The sequence below is a fragment of the Coloeus monedula genome, assembly GCF_965178545.1.
Source record: "Coloeus monedula genome assembly, chromosome: 6".
NCBI lineage: Eukaryota > Metazoa > Chordata > Aves > Passeriformes > Corvidae > Coloeus > Coloeus monedula.
The window spans coordinates 3,213,138-3,233,911 of record NC_138786.1 but is presented as its reverse complement, the minus strand read 5'-3'; the positions used below and the strand labels follow the sequence as shown (position 1 = coordinate 3,233,911).

General features: G+C 57.3%; 2 protein-coding genes and 1 long non-coding RNA gene across 3 annotated transcripts; all 3 read left to right on the top strand.

Annotated features, from left to right (window-relative positions):
* Positions 1-209: 209 nt before the first annotated feature.
* LOC309574614 (serine/threonine-protein kinase pim-1-like) lies at positions 210-1,562 on the top strand (the record flags this gene model as incomplete). The annotated part of the gene is made up of 3 exons (XM_082284395.1): positions 210-555; positions 958-1,134; positions 1,459-1,562. 3 exons carry the CDS (start codon positions 210-212, stop codon positions 1,560-1,562), a joined length of 627 nt encoding a protein of 208 aa, XP_082140521.1.
* Positions 1,563-4,914: 3,352 nt separating this feature from the next.
* Positions 4,915-6,751, top strand: LOC309573934. Its single transcript, XR_014226475.1, has 3 exons — positions 4,915-4,940; positions 5,455-5,588; positions 5,970-6,751. It is a non-coding gene; the product is annotated as an uncharacterized lncRNA (long non-coding RNA).
* Positions 6,752-15,854: 9,103 nt separating this feature from the next.
* Positions 15,855-17,761, top strand: LOC309574613 (serine/threonine-protein kinase pim-1-like; the record flags this gene model as incomplete). The annotated part of the gene is made up of 5 exons (XM_082284394.1): positions 15,855-15,917; positions 16,019-16,069; positions 16,388-16,754; positions 17,157-17,333; positions 17,658-17,761. The coding sequence occupies exons 3-5, from the start codon at positions 16,409-16,411 to the stop codon at positions 17,759-17,761; spliced, it is 627 nt and encodes a 208-aa protein (XP_082140520.1). The 5' UTR covers positions 15,855-15,917; positions 16,019-16,069; positions 16,388-16,408.
* Positions 17,762-20,774: the final 3,013 nt, after the last annotated feature.

Genomic DNA, 20,774 nt, shown 5'->3' with positions numbered 1-20,774 from the left:
GGCCCGGGGATGCCAAACACCGGAGGTGGGGCCGGGCAGGGGGGCACCCCCCAAGCATCCCCTGGGCGGGAGGAAGCCCAAGCACCAGGGAGGCTGCCCGAGGGGGGGCACTGGGGCATCCCAGGCACGGGGCAGCGCAGCCACAGGGCGGCATCAGGCCTGCTGCAGGCACTGTCTCCTCCTCACAGCCCGACGGCACCCGTGTTCCCATGGAGATTGTGCTCATGGAGAAGGTGGGCTCTGGCTGCCACAACATCATCCAGCTCCTCGACTGGTTTGAGCTGCCTGACAGCTTCCTGCTGGTGATGGAGCGTCCGGAGTCATCGCAGGATCTCCTGGCCTTCCTGCTGGAGCAGGGGTTCCTGTGCGAGGAGATGGCGCGCTGGCTTTTCTGCCAGGTGCTGGAGGCCGTGCGGCACTGCACCGCCTGCGGCGTCCTGCACCGGGACATCAAGCCGGAGAACCTCCTCGTGGACCCGGAGAGTGGCGACCTGAAGCTCATCGACTTCGGCTGCGGCACCTTCCTCCAGGAGCAGGCCTTCACGCGATTTGCCGGTGAGCCCACAGGCCGGGCCCCGCTCCCAGTGCCCGGCACTGCACGGCCCCGTTCCCTCCTGGGCTGCGGGGTGCGGCATTCAGCCGGCTGCCGGCTGCCCTTTGGCACGGGCCAGATGCTGTGCCCCAGGAGCCGGCTGCCGGCCCTGCCCACAGAGGGGGGCTGCCAAAGCCAGGCCCCGGCCGCTCGGCTTGGCAGGCCCGCAAGGGCTTGGGCTGCTCCGCTGGCCTTGTTTGCCTCGCAGAATGGTTTCCTGGCTTTGGCCAATTGGCTGGGGGACGCCGGGCGGCCCCGGGGGGAAGTTGTGGCCACCGGCGCAGCCCCTGCTTCCGCCAGGAGGCTGGCACCAGGCTCTGGAAGGCAGCAGCCTGCGCCTGGACAGCGCCGCCTGTGTCCCCTAGGAACACACATGTACAGCCCGCCCGAGTGGATCTGCCTTGGCTGCTACCACGGCCATTCGGCGACCATCTGGTCCCTGGGCGTGCTGCTGTACGTCATGGTCTGCGGGAACATGCCCTTCCAGGAGGACCGTGCCATCGTGTCGGGGCAGCTCTTCTTCTGGCAGCAGGTCTCTCCAGGTTGGTGTCCGGCCTCAAGAAGGCAGGCTTTGGCAGATGGCACCGCGCAGCCCAGCGTGGCCCTCACGCAGCTGCGCGGGAGGTCGATCTGCCCTCAAGGGCTGGCCGCAGGCGGCGGCCCGTGACCACGGGGTCGGCGTGGCCCGCTCGGCTGAAGGAGGTGGCGCGTGTCCTGCCGTGCCGCTGTCCCGCAAAGGGCAGAGTCAGCCGGGAGGCCGGCACAGCTCTGAGCACACGCAGCACGGCCCGGGCCCTGCGGGCGCCGGGAGCAGCTGGGCAGGAGCCTTCTGCAAGTGACGGGCGCTTTCTGGCTTCTCTCCCCAGAGTGCCAACATCTGATCCGCTGGTGTTTGTCCAAGCACCCCGCGGACAGGCCAGCGCTGGAGGAGATCTTGCGCCACCCTTGGGTGCGGGGCAGGCGTCTTTGATGCCTTGCCGGAGCCTCTGCAGCGCCCGGTGACCGAGTCCCACGCAGGACTGAGGACTCGAGTGTCATACCTGAAATCCCTAATTAGCTTGGTCTTTGCATGTTAAGTGCTTTAATTAGTTAATTTTGAGTTAAATATGTTTTAATTGAATGTTAAAATTAACCCATCAGCCCGGGTACAGAAATCAAGTTCTGTTATTAGTGTTCTAAATGGTTCAAAGCAGTTTATTTGCACCATTCCCAGTTAAAAATCCCCCAGTTAAAAGTTTCCCAGTTAAAACCCCTTTTCAAACTGTAAGCCACTTGTACACGATAAGAGTTATTTTTCCCATGTTCATTGTATACTTCTACAAATGTTTTAAGATGTATGAGATGTATGTTAATATTTTTTTAAGGCACGCTTCAGAGCAAGCGCAGAGATCACTGCAGATTAGATGTAGTGGACGCCAGTGCTGGGTGTTAAAGCCTTACTCCTATTAAGGAGCTTTTAATAGTTTTTCCTTGACTTTTGGATTAGCTAAAAGTCAGCCCAGCACTGCAAGTTCTTCCACCAGAGGTCCAGTGCTGTCTAAGCCTGAAGATCTCTAATCCCTGCGCTCCTGGGGCATACCTCCTGAGCCACTAGGACCCCAAATTTTTATAGTTTTCTAATTTTTGTAATTTTTCAATTTTTCTGTTTTTAATAAATTATTTTAATTTTTCTAAGAGTTGTCTCGTTCCTCACACGAGAAATAAAAGCACCACAAAGCCATGCGGGGGTGTCAAGGCTGGTCCTGGTTAGCAACTTCAGCTAAAGAACCCTCTTGGGAAAAGGGGTAATCAGAGTGTTCCCTTCAGCCTTTGTCAAGCTTTTGATGCCTTTCCTCCAGGCATCATGGCAGTTTTGTGTCTTCAAGCACAGGCTGTAGTACAGGCAGGAGGGGCTGTAACAAGCCAAGAAATGAAACAACAGTGAAACAACAGCCGCCCTGTCAAACTGACGCGGCCACTTGGGTTCACCTGAAGTGATAGCTGGGCTCGTGTGTGCATTCCAAGGGCCAGCGGGTGGCAGGCACAGAGATGCTGCTCCTCTCCAATGCTGGGAGAAGAATCAGAAATGGCAAAAGGTCATTTCAGGTTGAGCCCTGACAAAATTCTTCCTCTTTCCTCCACTGAAATGGGAGGCAGGGCTGGGCCTTTGACCAGCTGGGTCTGCAGCCTCGTAAGCCATGGGCATGGAGCCCATGGGAAATGTTGAGATGCTGGAGTTGCTCCCATGGTGCTGGGCTCATTGTAGCCCCCAAGTAATCTTTCTCTACCCTCAAAACAAATGATGGCCCCACCTCCGGTGTTTGGCATCCCCGGGCCCGCCATGCTCCGGCTCGCACGCTGAGCCCACGCCCGCTCCCCCCGCCCTGCGCCGCCTCCCGCCCTCGGGGCCCCGGCCTTATCCCCGCCCGCCACGGCCCGCTCTGTCGCGGTGGCCCCGCTCACTCACCAGCTCGTACCACTGCAGGACGCTCTCCCGGGCCACGCGTTTGATGGCCACCTGCAAGGCCACGAGATGGAGATGGAAAGTGCAGTAACCAGTCTAGCCACAGGAAAGCACCCAGGTGCCTTCCCTGGCCCTGTGGGCAGGTGCCAGCTGCTAACCTGCGCCACCTTCTGTCTACTGCCCTGACCTACCAATACAGGCTTTGGGAAAAAACCATCCTTTTTCATAAATGAGGAAGGGGCAGTCAATAGCTAACTCATGTAAGCACAAGTTAACTATTGGGAGACAGCAAATGTTAGTTCAGACAGCAGATGTTAATTACAAAACCTAAGAAACCGAAGTCGCCCTAATCTTGTCAAGATTGAGGGCACAAGGATTATCTCAGAGCCCGCTGAATCATTCCTCAAAGGACTACGCATGCCCAGGGAGAAAGCTGAAAAGTGCACTGTGAGGAGGACTAGTGGTCTTCGTCAGAAAGACCCCCGAGGAAGAGGAGAGGCCTTCCTCGGCGCGACCACCAGGACACACAGCGCATGCGGGACCCGTATGCTAATGATATTAATGACTCCCGAGAAATCATTTGTACAACCATGCCTGTCCCAAGGAATGTGATGAATATTCATAATTTAACCCATAATACTGTGTTGTAGGGAGCACCGGTGTGCGTGTTTGGAGGAGCGATCCCCACACACCCGGCGTGCGGAATAAAGCAAATACCCACTTCTCTGACTCTGTCTCTGAAGTGTCTCCTGGCCCGGTTTTGGCACGATTCATAAATGTGCCTGCTCTTTCAATTTTCTTCCCTTTTATTTGGGCTGCTGACCCTCTTGTGCCTTGAATGGCTCTCCAAGCCTCTACCTGAAGGCCTGACCTGAGCTGTGATCCTTCCAGCCAGGACCCCGCTGTGAGGGGATGGCGAGAGTCCTGTGTGTCAGCCCTGGTCTGGGGGCTGAGCTGGGGGTGATAATTACCCCTTTTCTGATGGCCTGTGAGTGATGACTTCCAATTCTCCAAGAGCCATGGTACGTTTCCTCCAGGAGCAGGAGGCCCCCATGTCCTCCACAGCCCTGGGACACCTCAGGCCCTTCCCTGCTCTGCCCAGGCCCAGAGCCATCGAGAGCTGGCGGTCGCCGGTCACCCCATGCCGGGGTTTGTCCTCAGGCCAGAGGAGCTGGCATCGCTCTGGGGGCTGCCAGGGTCCCACCTCACCTGGGAAGCTTGTGGGTGTTTGACACCTGTGGGTGTTTTCCCAGGTTATCCCCATTTCTTCGCGGGGTGACCACTTGCCCCTCACAGACTGCCCTAAAATGGCAGCTCCTCCCTCACCCTGCGCTCATGAGGGGACACTGGGGCTCGGCCACGGGTGGAAACGCTCCCAAATGGCCTTGAACTCCTGTGGCAACCGTGCCAGCAGGGAGGTGGCACTACTACTCCTTGCAGGGAATTGTGGAGAGCCAGGAGGTCCCCCTTGTACCTCCTTTTCTCCAGGCTGAGCCCCCCCAGCTCCCTCAGCCGCTCCTCATCAGACTTGTGCTCCAGAGCCTTCACCAAGGGACCGCTTCCAGCTGCAGAGGCACAACCCCCCGAAAACTTCGCCAGCAGAAAAGGGTCCTTGTCTGACACAAGCCGGGGGGATCCTGTGCAAAAACGAGAGAGTTTTTCGCTGTGGCTGCCTCGGTAAAAGGGAAGGAGCCATTTCAGGCACAGCTCAACAAGCCTGGCAGCCGCCGATCTGCCCGCCCAAGCGGCTCCGCAGCGGCCGGGGCAGCTCAGGAATGGCTCCCCTGGGCTTCCCCGGTCCCGCCCCGCCCGGGCCGTGAGTGCCCGGCCCCGCCCCGCAGGCGTGCCCAGGAAGCGGGAGCAGGAAGCTGCGGGGCCGCGGGGATGGCGGGCAGCGGCCCGGCGGTGAGCGGGGAGCCCGCGGGCAGTGCCGGGGCTGGAGCGGGGCTGGGACCCGGCGCTGCCCGGGCCGGGGGTGCGGAGCGCGGCCGCGGGCCCCTGGCAGGCGGCGAGGGCCGGGCCGCGGTGCCGCCGGGGTCTGGCGGGCGCTGCCGGGCAAGAGCCGTCCGTGTCCTGCCCTGCGTGTGCCTCGTCTGTTGCCTCGCATGGGCTTTCAGGCTGCACGGGCGGCACTGCGGCTCCCAAGTGCGTTTAAAACCCTCCGCAAGGCCGTAGCTGTTGGTTCTGGTGTGGCAGCGCTGTTGTGGCTGAGGCTGCTGTGTCGGGAACCAGCTCTGCAGGCTGCTGAATAGAAGGATTGGTCTCTTGCCAGGTGGTTTTACCCGTGCTTTGAATTAACCTCTTCGTTTGTATTGACAGAAGCTGACACACACAGTGAGTGCTTCTGGTAAAGAGGGCGGTGTGTGTGGTGTGCAGCCGATAAATACCAGCGGTTAATAATTGTTTTGTTAACTGACAGTGTACAAGCCATTGCCACGGGCCTCATCGACCCCATATGCACAACAGGCAGAGCGCCCGTGGAGAGCAAGGTCTCCCAGGCCCATATCCCGTTGCTGAAGACCCCAGCAGCTGTGATATTGTCAAGGCTACACAGTAAGTACATATTCTGAGGGTGCAAAGTGTTGCAATGGATGGGAGTGTCCTCACATGTGAGCCAGGCTGGATATTTTACAAAGGAAACGTTTTCAGTTTCGTTTTCTCCCAGTAGTGGAAGAAGAGAAGTCACTTACAGTTGCTATTGTGAATAAAAGCATTCCAAGCAGCTTTCTTTAAATAGAAACTTCTCATCAAGGCACAGCCTCATTCTTTTTACAAGCCTTCCATTGAATGCAATGTGGAATTTGCTCAAGTAGGAGCTGCTGGGTGATCTTTCTCATATGTGTTTTTCCTCTAGGATGCAACTGTTTCCAGACTGGAGAATACTGAAGAGATGATAAGTAAATTGATTTTTTTTTTTTTTTCCCCTCGTTTAAGGTATGGAATGCTAGAGCGATGCAAAGAATTGGTAGAAGCAGGATACGATGTTTGCCAACCAGACAAAGAAAATGTGACTCTTCTTCACTGGGCAGCAACAAACAACAGACAGGAGCTGGTGAAGTAAGCCGGGAGTCCCTGTGACAGTAACAGAGCGTATTCTGCCACTGTTACCTATAATCACTTTGTTGCTTTTGTACTGGAAAAGGAAGCCGGTGCCTGAGAAGAAAAGGGTAGAATTCAAATTTTGATGCGCTTAGCTTTGCGTCGATGTCACTGGAATGTAAAGACAGTGCGGTTTCTTCAGATGTGAAATCATGTATTGCATGAAATAATTTTATTTTCGTGGGTTTTTTTAACAAAGGTGAAAGCTGATCTTAGAAGTACCTTGCTAAAGACTGTATTGTTTCTTCAGCATTTTCTTGAAACAGTGTCATTTACTGCAAAAGCACTTCTGTCCGTTTGCTTCTCTAGTGAATTTTTTATTAGGAGTCATTTACTCCTTTAGCTGTGTTACCATTCGTATCATGTTTTGCTATTTTATTGTGCCTGTTCCTGACCTTCCTGTGTTGCTATTACACAGCTACTACATTTCCAAAGGTGCGGTAGTGGATCAGCTCGGTGGAGATTTGAATTCTACGCCCCTGCACTGGGCCATTAGGTAATGCTGCTTGCAACCGCTACTTGCAAATCTGTCGGTATTGACAGCTGTGGTAGCGTTTCCTGAGATCCGCAGAACAAAGCAGTGCTTGGCTGCAGAAAACATATGCTGAAATAATTCTTCTGGGAAAACTTGTCCGAGTGCAAATTCTCCCATTGGAAGATCAGTGCTTCCTTCTGGACCATCAGTCTTTTGCCAGAGTCAGAGACTTGGCTGACTGCTCAGAGGAGAAATTACTGTAGAATAACCTCTGTATTCTAAATGAACACTTTGCCCTAGGCTCAATCATTAAGGTATATATTGAATATGATTTGCTGAAAAAGCCATGAGAATCTGAGAGAAAACTGTTTTTTGTGCGGTCTCTAGGAGAACTCTAAGGGCAATGCTTTCAATAAAATATCAATTTTTAAAATCATCTCTATAGTTTCATTTCACGCCTCGTTATAAACAAGGACACCTTCCCAGGGGAAGGCAGCATCCAAAGGAGCTGTGCAGGGACGTGCAGATGCCAAAAGGGACTCTAGGACAGTTGGACAAGCTCCAGTGGGCTCAGCCCCCCGTGCTGGGGCAGGGAAAGAGCGTGAGGAGACCCCGCTGCGGAGGAAGGAGCGGCAGGGACGGGGGATGAAGTGATGGCAGCAAATGTCGGGAAGGAGGGGACAGAGGGATATTGGTGGGGAAAAGGGAGACACAAGAGCTCTTGGGGGCCTGAAGCCATTAACGCTGTCCTGAGAAAGCCCAGCACACTCCCCCCTGCATAGCCCAGCCCCTTACCCAGGGGAAGCCGTGGCTAAAATCCCGGAAAAACAGTGCTGTGGATCCAAGGAATCAGAAGCAGGATCTGTGTGGAGGGTGTCCCTCACGGGAGGCACAGGAATCGAAGTGAGCGAGGCTGGGGCAGGAGGGTCACGCCCAGCAGAGAAGGGGGACCCTCTGTCCATGCCAAGGCCCAGGGCAGCCCTATCCCGGGAAGCGCGCAGGGAGCGGATCCTTGAGCCGCTGCACGTTCGCGCTGCCCTCGCTCAGCCGGGAGCCCCCTCGTTGCCCAGGGGGAGCTGGTGGCAGTGGGGAGTGGGAGAGGGAAAGAAGCGGACAACAAGGACCTGTCCTACACCTCCATGGACTCCGAGGCCGCGTTCATGGGCTGCGCCAAATGGCTGCCCTGTTGGGAACAGAACCAGAGACCTCCATCAACATCCTGATTTAGTGCTCCGGAAAAAGAGAAAAGAGAAAAGGAAAAAAGAGCAATAAAAACAAAGGAGGAAAAAAATTAGGAAGATAAATAAAAAGACTGAGAATAAGACCTGGAAGGAGAAGAAGGAGGAGAAGAAAACCAGGGAGGTGCAGACAAACAAGAAGAAGGAGGAAGAAGAACAAGAAGGGGAGAAATGAGCCAGAGGACCAAAGCCCAGGTCAGAGCAGTGATCCCCACCACAAGTGCTCAGCACCCTCTGCCTGATGCCCAGTCAATCCCACCAGGGTTCAGCCTCTCCTGACCAGCTTCCCCAGTTGTTAGACTCAGCAGGACATCCTGCGGTCTGGAATATCCCTCTGGCCAGTCTGGGTCGGCTGTCCTGGACATGATCCCTCCAGGCTCTTTGGCACCTCCTCGACAGCAGAGTATGGCACATGCAGGGGCTTCTAGGACCCTGCAGAGTCCTTGAGGAGGGCAAGCCCTGCTTAGCAACAACCAAACTATCCACCTGTGATCCACAGCATTCCCATCCTGCATGCAAAGGCAGCGCTGTGCCAGTTGCTGGGAAGAAAGGAATCCCACTCAAATCCAGAACAGTGGGAACACTCAGACAGTTCTCTGGGAAAATCCAAATCCATTTAACACACATGCTCCTAAGAAGATCTGACCGCCATCCGTCAACATTTTCCTGGAAGTCAGAAGCCATGTCAGGGGAGCTTCCTGAAGATGGAGGAACCTCCTTGGTTTCATGTGGATCATGTCTGCTGCAAAGCACGGAGTGTTCCCTCCTTGGAACAGCCACAGTGCCACGGGAGCGCTGCGCTGACAATTAGTAGCTCCAAGACTCTTGCTACTGGGACACTTGTCCAGTAGCTCCCAGACATCTGGCACTGGCCTGACCTCTGCGTTTACTTCCAGGCCTTTCCTGGCCATCTGCATCCTCAGCCACAAGCAGGTTCTGCAGATGGACGTGGCTCTGGGGGAGCAGGGACTCCTGTCTGTGGGCAAAGAAAACAAAGACAACTTGTAAGAAGAGAACCTGGAGCTTCTAGTTAGAAGAGAAAGGACTATTCAATCAAGGCAGGGGCGACGGAGGAAACTTTCTAAAATGGAACAAGCAGCAGAAGCACAGTAGTTTTGCAGAAGAAATTCCCCTTCCAGCACTTGGCTTAGGGAAAAAGCCTGATGTTGCCATGAGAGACATGAGTTCGTGTCTAGTATTGGGTAGCAGACATCGGAACATTTAGACTATTGGCTGTCCAGGCTCACGCTATTCGAACCTGAGAGTGAAACTATTCTAAAAGCCAGAGATGCTTGGAAGAAATGTTTCTGCTCACACCACGACTGGGGACCGTGCACCATTCATACCTTGCACCTGTCCAAAGGCCTTCCTTCCTCCGTCTGTGCTCTGGAAGCCCTCACTGAGGCTCTGGCAGGGATGGAGGCTCTTGCCAGAAGTATCGCAAGCGTGGAGATCTTCCTCATCCTGCTCCTCCACTGCCGACCTCAGGGAATTCCCTGGAGCTGCCAACATCTGCCTTTCCTGCTGGAGGATCTTGTTTGGCAGTTCTCTGACGCTCTTCACCTTTGGCAGCGCCGCAGCCATGGAGGTGTAGGACAGATCTTTCCCTCTCCCACTCCCCACTGCCACCAGCTCCCCCTGGGCAACGAGGGGGCTCCCGGCTGAGCGAGGGCAGCGCGAACGTGCAGCGGCTCAAGGATCCGCTCCCTGCGCGCTTCCCGGGATAGGGCTGCCCTGGGCCTTGGCATGGACAGAGGGTCCCCCTTCTCTGCTGGGCGTGACCCTCCTGCCCCAGCCTCGCGCAGCTCGATTCCTGTGCCTCCCGTGAGGGACACCCTCCACACAGATCCTGCTTCTGATTCCTTGGATCCACAGCACCGTTTTTCCGGGATTTTAGCCACGGCTTCCCCTGGGTAAAGGACAGGGATACATAGGAGGAGCGTGTTGGGCTCCCCTCCACCACTGTTAGTGGTTTCAGGCCCCCAAGAGCTCTTGTGTCTCCCTTTTTCCCAACGATATCCCCTCCGTCCCCTCCTTCCCGACGCTTCCCCTCAGCAGCACCCAGCCTTTTCCCGCCCTTTTTCCCCTCAGCGCTGGCCCCGCCCCCGCTCCGACCACGCCCCCTCGGCGCCGCCTAGGCCCTGGCCACGCCCATCGTCCTGGCCACGCCCCCTCGGCTGGGAACGGCTCCCCGCCCTCCCCTCCCTAATTAGCGCCCTTAGCTCCTCCCTCCTTAATACCTCACTAATTAGGCCCCTGGCGGCCAAGAGCAGGCCTTGGGAGGGGCTCTGTGGGACACCCTGGCTGCGTGGGGCAGGCCAGAGACGCCCAGTGTTGGCCCTCCCCTCAGGGCAGGGATCCGGGGCACCGCGGCCACCCGGGGAAGATGCTCCGTTGCCAGCCCACACCTCCACGGAAGGGAGAGGAGGAAAGCAGGCTGCCAGAGACACAGAACCCCTCAAGACTTCCCCGGCTGGCTCTTCTCCGCCCCGCCCCGCCCCGCCCCGCCCCGCCCCGCCCCGCCCCGCCCCGCCCCGCCCCGCCCCGCCCCGCCCCTTCCGGCTCCATGCCGTGTTTACAGGAGCTCAGTAAGAGGAAACAAAAGACAAACGAGCTCCACAGCGAATTCCTGAAAGAAAAATCCATCAATGGCCAGGAGGCTCCTGTGGCTCCTTCGTGAAAATCAGGGCTGTGGGGAACAGGGCGCAGGGTGTCCCAGGACACAGAGCTGGACACTGATCCCTCCTGGATCTCCTTGGCAGCCCTGTCCCAGGCAAGGATGGTCCTGAAGATCCTCCTGGAGCTGTCCCGGGAAGGTCCCTGCTCCCTGGTGCGGGATGGGAGGGGTAGAGGTGGTCCTCTCACACTCATCCCACTCATTCCCCCCTGCGCTGGCTTTGGCCCTGGGGTGTTGACCCCCCTTTTTAGGGTGTCCAGCCCTGTTCCCATGGGGAACCTTGGCAGCACCCGTGGGCATAAGCAACCTTTGTGGGAGGCTGGGAGCACTGGTGAGGGAGGGGGCTGTTCCTGGTGACCTGGAACTTGGCTCCTGCTGTGAGCCACGGGCTTTCTGCCTGCTGGGCTGCGGGAACACCCTCTCTGAGCTCTGTGACACCCCCAGCCCCACACCCACTCCTTGCCACAGCTCCTCCCAGACGGCATCCGCTACGGACACGTCCCCCGCTACCGTCCCTTGGCCAGGGGCCTTGTGGCTCATGCCAGACCCTTCTTCCTCCCCAGGGAGTCTCCTCCCAGGAAAGGGGGAAGCCCCCCACAGCCCAGGACTCTCCAGCTCAGCCCCCCTGGAGCCAGGCTGCCGTCTGAGTCCCACGTGCCCTGAGCCAGGTGGGGACTGGCGGCCGTCTTGGCCACAGCGACCACAGATAAATCGAGTTTCAAACCTGTGACAAGAGGAAAAGGGCCAGCAAAACCTCAGCTCGGGGCATGAGGAGAGCAGACTTCAGACTGCTCAGGGAACTGGTAAGCAGGGTCTCCAGGGACAATGTTTTTGCAGGTGCTGGGGTCCATCAGTGCTGGTCAATTTTGAAACATCACCTCCTAAGGGCACAGGAGCAGGCGATTCCCAAATGTCGGAAGCCAAGCAGGCGACGCAGAAGGCATCTTCTCTGGGAAAGAGGATGGAAAAGGAAGCTGTGTGCCCAGTGGAAGCAAGGTCACAAGAAGAATACGGATGTCAGGAAAATGAGTCCTCAAACACCACAGGTTTATGTCCAATCAAGAGACAGAGCAGTCCTGTTCCTTTAATCGAATAAAGGGAGAGGTCATGGGCATTTCCCACGGGATCTCTCAAGTTGATAGAGGACGCAGCTTCCTTTTTCTCCTAATTTCCCAGTTGCATTTCCCTCTCTCTTTCCCCACTGGCTGAGGTACTTGAGAGGTACAGACTTCCCGAATGGCTTAATACAAACCCCCTTTCTAATGTGTACCCCCCCCACCCCCATTCTTTTCCTCGTGTCTCTGTTCTTTTTCTCTAAATCCAGGGATTAGCAGAGTCTTGGGTGAGTAACAGTCTGTGTCAATTAGTGGAATTCCTATGGAGTTTATGGTTCCTCCCTTTGCTTCTTTCACCTATCAGTATCTGGCTTTATCTACCATCAGGCCCACAGATAGTTTGTAAAGACGCCTCCTTCTCATTCCTTCCACAGAGATGTTCCTTGCCACTGTAGGGAGAACTTTGGTGCGGTGAAAGCTCAGCTGGAGAGGAAGGTGGCGAGAAATGTGGGGCACAATAAAAGGAGTGTTTTAAAATATATTCATGGAAAGAAACATTGTAGAAATAATATTGTCCCCTTCCAGGATGTGGATGGTGTAGCGGGTTGAGTTCGAAAACCGGGCAGAAAACACCAATTAAATGTAGTGGTTTTGGTTCAAAATATTCATTACTTACTCATTTTCCTTCTGTGAGATAAGAATTAGGAGAAAAGCAAAGCAGGCACAAACCTTAAACAGTTGCAGTACAATGAAAGAGTTTTATTACTAATAGAATTAAAAGTAAAGAGACAATAACAAAACAAAATTAAAGCAAATCCCCCCCCCCCCCCAGCACTTCTCTCCTTTTACCTAGCTCACACAAGGGATAACAGAACATGGGATGTTAGTCAGCGTTCCAGTTCTTGAAAAGTCTCTCTCTTATGCTTAAGGGAAAAAAGGGTTTTTCCTTCAGTTGCACGTGGTTCCCAAACTGCCACTAACAGCAGATCCGCCCGGAAACAATCAATCTGCTGTGTGTAGAACATCTCTCCCATGAAAAATCTCACAGTTCCTTCACACTGCAAAACATGGGCCATCACATGGGGTTATTCATCTTTTTTAAGGATAAGTTCTTTTGGCCTGCACACAAAGGCTCTTCTTCGCCACAAGTCTCTAACAGCCTCTTACTACTATATAGCCTGGCATCGGGCATTCTTCACAATCTTCACAGGCACACGAAGATACTCCATCCCCCCATGTTCTTCAAATGGATTAAAGAGACAAACAGTTTGTGGTATTACAATTTCTTACCACGGCATGCAAGAAGGTTTCTTTTAAGCTGCGCGCCAGAATCGCGGCACCGCCCTCTTTTCTCCCGCCGCCATTTCCAGCTCCGTCCCACGGGACTCACTTCTCTTTCTCTCTGACTCTGACGCCGCCATGCTGAAGGGTGTTCTTGTTCGGCCTTTACGGTGGGGAAAGCCTCGCTCCCTCTGTGCTGCTGGCTGCGTGGTGTCTTCTTCAGTTCAGCACGAAGTGTGCTGGCTGCGGACAGGAGGCTCTGCCGGCTCCCGTTGACTCCGCCGGCTTCGCATGGAGAGGAGAGGGACCCGCCGGTCCCCAGAAGCCGCGCTGGATGGGTTTAGCTGTGAGCACTCCATGGCTGGTTTTAGCTGTGAGCACTCCATGGCTGGTTTTAGCTGTGAGCAGTCCATGGCTGGTTTTAGCTGCCTGTGGCTCTGAAGCAGTCCCCCCCCAGCCACCCAGGGTCCGTGCCACAGCGTTGGGAAAGGGGGAAAGGGGCAGTGGCCCCGGCCCGGCCCGGCGGGGCCGGGAGGCTCCGGAGCCCCCACCTCCCAGCAAGCGAGCTCCGACCAAAGGGGAAGTCCCGCCTTTCTGTGCAGTTTAAATATGTAAATTGTGAGAAGCGTAATTGGTCTTAAAGACTGTCCATCAACTCAGGGTCAACCCAATACAGATGGTCATCTCACAAACAGGGACAGGGACACAGCACAGGTGTTTAATGCATTCTTTGCCTCTGTCTTCAATACTCCTCCCTCCCTTCCCAGTGGAAAACATGCACTGTACCAAGGGACACTGCAAAGTCCTTGAAGAGGGCAAGCCCTGCTCAGCAGAAACCAAACCACCCCTGTTTGATCCACAGCATTCCCATCGTGAAGCTGAACCCAGCGTGTGCCAGCAAGTGGGAAAAAGGGAACCCTATGCCCGTCAAAACCAGAGCAGTGGGAGCACCATGAGCGCTCCTTGGGAAATCCTGACTTGTTTAGAACAGAGGCAAGGCAGAAGTCGGTGAGCTGTTACACAAAACTCTTCCTGCCCTCGACAGCCAGCTCAGGAGAGCTCCCCAGAGACACAGGAACTTCAACTCCCTTTGTCTCTGGAAGATCTTCTCAGGCACAGAGTAGTGGGTGTTGCCAGTTGGTACCGCTGCAGCGTCCTGGGAGCCATGGGCTTGACACTGGTGGCAGCAGCACTCTTCCTGATGTGCCACTTGCTGCAGGGAACGATTCGCTGCAGCAGGCTGAGCTCCTGGTCTTACTGCCAGGCTTTTTGTGGCCATGTGCATCCTTAGGCATGAGCTGGTTCTGCTGCTCCCTGAGGTGGGCCCAGGGCTGTGACGGCACAAAGGGGCTGAGCGCTGGCGAGAGGCAGGGCTGGGATGTCACACGGCTGTCCTGGCCCACAGCACTGTGACATCACCGCGCAGTCGCTGTGTAACACGGGCCAGCACCTGCAGCTGCCAGTGCAGTCGCGATGGGACGTGCCGGAGCCATGTGTGACGGTGTTGTCCCGGTGATTGTGCTTGTCCTGCTGCTGGCCACTGTGGCTGTCTGGTGGGCCGTTGGCCACTGGCAACCACGGAGGCGGCAGACAAGGACAGCGAAGAGGCGCAAGCGCCCCGGGGTGCAGCCCAGAGGCTCACGGAGGAAGCGAGGAGCCCCTGCGGCTCCCAGGTCCTCCAGGCCTCGGGCGACCCCTGGCAAGCGGCCACGTGCTCCCGCGAGCCCCCTGCACAGCCCCTGCAGCTGCGGCCCCTGCGTGGCAGTGGCCCAGGAGCTGCAGGAACTGATGCTGCTGCTCTGGGCTCGCAATGGGACATGGGTGCCGCTCTACTCTGGGATGTGGCAGGCGTTGTGGAAAGAACTGGAGGAGCTGCTGAAGCGAGGCCACCTGCCCTGCTGTGGCTCGTCCAGCTCCTCCAGGAGCCTCCATCCCTTCAAGAGGCTGCTCCCAGCAAGATTCTCCATCCCTGGGAGAGCCTCAAGCCCTGCAAGGACGGCACACCATCAGAGACCCGCCACCCAGGCAAGAAGCTCAGGCTGTCAGAGATCCTCCATCCTGCCAGGAGCGTCCGCTATCTCTGACAGCCTCCATCCCCCGCAGACGCTCAGTGAGACCTGTCAGCCTGCAGAAGGTGCAGAGCCTGTGCACAGGTCTCCCAGCTCCCTTGGACTCAGGGACTTCGACAACACGGGCGCAACCCTGACAACTGACGTTGCCACGGAAAGCCCAGGAGTCCAAGTGGGAGCCCAGCCCGATCCAGGGGAGCCTTCTCAGGAGCAGGTGGCGGAGCAGCGAGTGAGCTGGAGCCAGCAGTTGCCGGCCCACAGCTCCCAGGACGCTGTGCCGGCTGTGCCAGCTGGCAACAGCCCGTGCCTGGTGGCGGAAACGACCCTCAAGACACCCAGGAGGTCCCTCCATCTCCAGGAAGCTGCTCCGAGACGGCCACCGACTACCACGAAGGCCTTTTTGGTAGCAGGTGAGATCTTGTGAGGAGCTGTCTGAGGCTCTCCCAGGGCTCTTGAGGGGCATGCCCAGGCCAGGCCAGGGCCCTTGAGAGCAGCCGAGTCCCTGGCTGCTTCCAGTGCTTCTGATGCCACGGCTTCAAAAAACCCCTCGCTGGTTTGCAGCTGCTCCTGACACCCCCCTGTGCGAGTCCTCGGGCTGTAGCCCCGGCCGTCCTCAACAGCAGAGTCCAGCCCACGACGCCGGGGACAGCGACGGTGCCGCCCTGCCCCGCTGCCCTCCGGCTCCTGCAGCCGCCTCTGCGCGCTCCCCTGCCCCAGCTCTGCCGCTCGCCAGCCCGACGGCTGCAAGGCGGTGGCCGCTGCCCGGCGCGCAGCAGCAAGCAGGTCAGAGCAACGTGGCCCGCGCTGGCTCGGCCCGCTTCACTCGCGGGCACTCGGCCGGGGGGGCCCTGGGCGCAAGGCTGATGGCTCGGTCTCGGTCGCAGGGCAAAAGAAGAAGCTGCAGGAGCTGTACCAGCTGGGCCCGCAGCTGGGCAGCGGTGGCTTCGGCACCGTTTTCTCGGGCATCCGCCTCTCGGACGGGAGCCCGGTAGGTGGCCGGGACGGCGGGGCGCGGGAGGAGGGCCAGGGGCGGGGCGGGGCGGGGCGGGGCAGGGCTTGAGCTCAGCCCCGTCTCTCGTGGCCTTGCAGGTGGCCATCAAACGCGTGGCCCGGGAGAGCGTCCTGCAGTGGTACGAGCTGGTGAGTGAGCGGGGCCACCGCGACAGAGCGGGCCGTGGCGGGCGGGGATAAGGCCGGGGCCCCGAGGGCGGGAGGCGGCGCAGGGCGGGGGGAGCGGGCGTGGGCTCAGCGTGCGAGCCGGAGCATGGCGGGCCCGGGGATGCCAAACACCGGAGGTGGGGCCGGGCAGGGGGGCACCCCCCAAGCATCCCCTGGGCGGGAGGAAGCCCAAGCACCAGGGAGGCTGCCCGAGGGGGGGCACTGGGGCATCCCAGGCACGGGGCAGCGCAGCCACAGGGCGGCATCAGGCCTGCTGCAGGCACTGTCTCCTCCTCACAGCCCGACGGCACCCGTGTTCCCATGGAGATTGTGCTCATGGAGAAGGTGGGCTCTGGCTGCCACAACATCATCCAGCTCCTCGACTGGTTTGAGCTGCCTGACAGCTTCCTGCTGGTGATGGAGCGTCCGGAGTCATCGCAGGATCTCCTGGCCTTCCTGCTGGAGCAGGGGTTCCTGTGCGAGGAGATGGCGCGCTGGCTTTTCTGCCAGGTGCTGGAGGCCGTGCGGCACTGCACCGCCTGCGGCGTCCTGCACCGGGACATCAAGCCGGAGAACCTCCTCGTGGACCCGGAGAGTGGCGACCTGAAGCTCATCGACTTCGGCTGCGGCACCTTCCTCCAGGAGCAGGCCTTCACGCGATTTGCCGGTGAGCCCACAGGCCGGGCCCCGCTCCCAGTGCCCGGCACTGCACGGCCCCGTTCCCTCCTGGGCTGCGGGGTGCGGCATTCAGCCGGCTGCCGGCTGCCCTTTGGCACGGGCCAGATGCTGTGCCCCAGGAGCCGGCTGCCGGCCCTGCCCACAGAGGGGGGCTGCCAAAGCCAGGCCCCGGCCGCTCGGCTTGGCAGGCCCGCAAGGGCTTGGGCTGCTCCGCTGGCCTTGTTTGCCTCGCAGAATGGTTTCCTGGCTTTGGCCAATTGGCTGGGGGACGCCGGGCGGCCCCGGGGGGAAGTTGTGGCCACCGGCGCAGCCCCTGCTTCCGCCAGGAGGCTGGCACCAGGCTCTGGAAGGCAGCAGCCTGCGCCTGGACAGCGCCGCCTGTGTCTCCTAGGAACACACATGTACAGCCCGCCCGAGTGGATCTGCCTTGGCTGCTACCACGGCCATTCGGCGACCATCTGGTCCCTGGGCGTGCTGCTGTACGTCATGGTCTGCGGGAACACGCCCTTCCAGGAGGACCGTGCCATCGTGTCGGGGCAGCTCTTCTTCTGGCAGCAGGTCTCTCCAGGTTGGTGTCCGGCCTCAAGAAGGCAGGCTTTGGCAGATGGCACCGCGCAGCCCAGCGTGGCCCTCACGCAGCTGCGCGGGAGGTCGATCTGCCCTCAAGGGCTGGCCGCAGGCGGCGGCCCGTGACCACGGGGTCGGCGTGGCCCGCTCGGCTGAAGGAGGTGGCGCGTGTCCTGCCGTGCCGCTGTCCCGCAAAGGGCAGAGTCAGCCGGGAGGCCGGCACAGCTCTGAGCACACGCAGCACGGCCCGGGCCCTGCGGGCGCCGGGAGCAGCTGGGCAGGAGCCTTCTGCAAGTGACGGGCGCTTTCTGGCTTCTCTCCCCAGAGTGCCAACATCTGATCCGCTGGTGTTTGTCCAAGCACCCCGCGGACAGGCCAGCGCTGGAGGAGATCTTGCGCCACCCTTGGGTGCGGGGCAGGCGTCTTTGATGCCTTGCCGGAGCCTCTGCAGCGCCCGGTGACCGAGTCCCACGCAGGACTGAGGACTCGAGTGTCATACCTGAAATCCCTAATTAGCTTGGTCTTTGCATGTTAAGTGCTTTAATTAGTTAATTTTGAGTTAAATATGTTTTAATTGAATGTTAAAATTAACCCATCAGCCCGGGTACAGAAATCAAGTTCTGTTATTAGTGTTCTAAATGGTTCAAAGCAGTTTATTTGCACCATTCCCAGTTAAAAATCCCCCAGTTAAAAGTTTCCCAGTTAAAACCCCTTTTCAAACTGTAAGCCACTTGTACACGATAAGAGTTATTTTTCCCATGTTCATTGTATACTTCTACAAATGTTTTAAGATGTATGAGATGTATGTTAATATTTTTTTAAGGCACGCTTCAGAGCAAGCGCAGAGATCACTGCAGATTAGATGTAGTGGACGCCAGTGCTGGGTGTTAAAGCCTTACTCCTATTAAGGAGCTTTTAATAGTTTTTCCTTGACTTTTGGATTAGCTAAAAGTCAGCCCAGCACTGCAAGTTCTTCCACCAGAGGTCCAGTGCTGTCTAAGCCTGAAGATCTCTAATCCCTGCGCTCCTGGGGCATACCTCCTGAGCCACTAGGACCCCAAATTTTTATAGTTTTCTAATTTTTGTAATTTTTCAATTTTTCTGTTTTTAATAAATTATTTTAATTTTTCTAAGAGTTGTCTCGTTCCTCACACGAGAAATAAAAGCACCACAAAGCCATGCGGGGGTGTCAAGGCTGGTCCTGGTTAGCAACTTCAGCTAAAGAACCCTCTTGGGAAAAGGGGTAATCAGAGTGTTCCCTTCAGCCTTTGTCAAGCTTTTGATGCCTTTCCTCCAGGCATCATGGCAGTTTTGTGTCTTCAAGCACAGGCTGTAGTACAGGCAGGAGGGGCTGTAACAAGCCAAGAAATGAAACAACAGTGAAACAACAGCCGCCCTGTCAAACTGACGCGGCCACTTGGGTTCACCTGAAGTGATAGCTGGGCTCGTGTGTGCATTCCAAGGGCCAGCGGGTGGCAGGCACAGAGATGCTGCTCCTCTCCAATGCTGGGAGAAGAATCAGAAATGGCAAAAGGTCATTTCAGGTTGAGCCCTGACAAAATTCTTCCTCTTTCCTCCACTGAAATGGGAGGCAGGGCTGGGCCTTTGACCAGCTGGGTCTGCAGCCTCGTAAGCCATGGGCATGGAGCCCATGGGAAATGTTGAGATGCTGGAGTTGCTCCCATGGTGCTGGGCTCATTGTAGCCCCCAAGTAATCTTTCTCTACCCTCAAAACAAATGATGGCCCCACCTCCGGTGTTTGGCATCCCCGGGCCCGCCATGCTCCGGCTCGCACGCTGAGCCCACGCCCGCTCCCCCCGCCCTGCGCCGCCTCCCGCCCTCGGGGCCCCGGCCTTATCCCCGCCCGCCACGGCCCGCTCTGTCGCGGTGGCCCCGCTCACTCACCAGCTCGTACCACTGCAGGACGCTCTCCCGGGCCACGCGTTTGATGGCCACCTGCAAGGCCACGAGATGGAGATGGAAAGTGCAGTAACCAGTCTAGCCACAGGAAAGCACCCAGGTGCCTTCCCTGGCCCTGTGGGCAGGTGCCAGCTGCTAACCTGCGCCACCTTCTGTCTACTGCCCTGACCTACCAATACAGGCTTTGGGAAAAAACCATCCTTTTTCATAAATGAGGAAGGGGCAGTCAATAGCTAACTCATGTAAGCACAAGTTAACTATTGGGAGACAGCAAATGTTAGTTCAGACAGCAGATGTTAATTACAAAACCTAAGAAACCGAAGTCGCCCTAATCTTGTCAAGATTGAGGGCACAAGGATTATCTCAGAGCCCGCTGAATCATTCCTCAAAGGACTACGCATGCCCAGGGAGAAAGCTGAAAAGTGCACTGTGAGGAGGACTAGTGGTCTTCGTCAGAAAGACCCCCGAGGAAGAGGAGAGGCCTTCCTCAGCGCGACCACCAGGACACACAGCGCATGCGGGACCCGTATGCTAATGATATTAATGACTCCCGAGAAATCATTTGTACAACCATGCCTGTCCCAAGGAATGTGATGAATATTCATAATTTAACCCATAATACTGTGTTGTAGGGAGCACCGGTGTGCGTGTTTGGAGGAGCGATCCCCACACACCCGGCGTGCGGAATAAAGCAAATACCCACTTCTCTGACTCTGTCTCTGAAGTGTCTCCTGGCCCGGTTTTGGCACGATTCATAAATGTGCCTGCTCTTTCAATTTTCTTCCCTTTTATTTGGGCTGCTGACCCTCTTGTGCCTTGAATGGCTCTCCAAGCCTCTACCTGAAGGCCTGACCTGAGCTGTGATCCTTCCAGCCAGGACCCCGCTGTGAGGGGATGGCGAGAGTCCTGTGTGTCAGCCCTGGTCTGGGGGCTGAGCTGGGGGTGATAATTACCCCTTTTCTGATGGCCTGTGAGTGATGACTTCCAATTCTCCAAGAGCCATGGTACGTTTCCTCCAGGAGCAGGAGGCCCCCATGTCCTCCACAGCCCTGGGACACCTCAGGCCCTTCCCTGCTCTGCCCAGGCCCAGAGCCATCGAGAGCTGGCGGTCTCCGGTCACCCCATGCCGGGGTTTGTCCTCAGGCCAGAGGAGCTGGCATCGCTCTGGGGGCTGCCAGGGTCCCACCTCACCTGGGAAGCTTGTGGGTGTTTGACACCTGTGGGTGTTTTCCCAGGTTATCCCCATTTCTTCGCGGGGTGACCACTTGCCCCTCACAGACTGCCCTAAAATGGCAGCTCCTCCCTCACCCTGCGCTCATGAGGGGACACTGGGGCTCGGCCACGGGTGGAAACGCTCCCAAATGGCCTTGAACTCCTGTGGCAACCGTGCCAGCAGGGAGGTGGCACTACTACTCCTTGCAGGGAATTGTGGAGAGCCAGGAGGTCCCCCTTGTACCTCCTTTTCTCCAGGCTGAGCCCCCCCAGCTCCCTCAGCCGCTCCTCATCAGACTTGTGCTCCAGA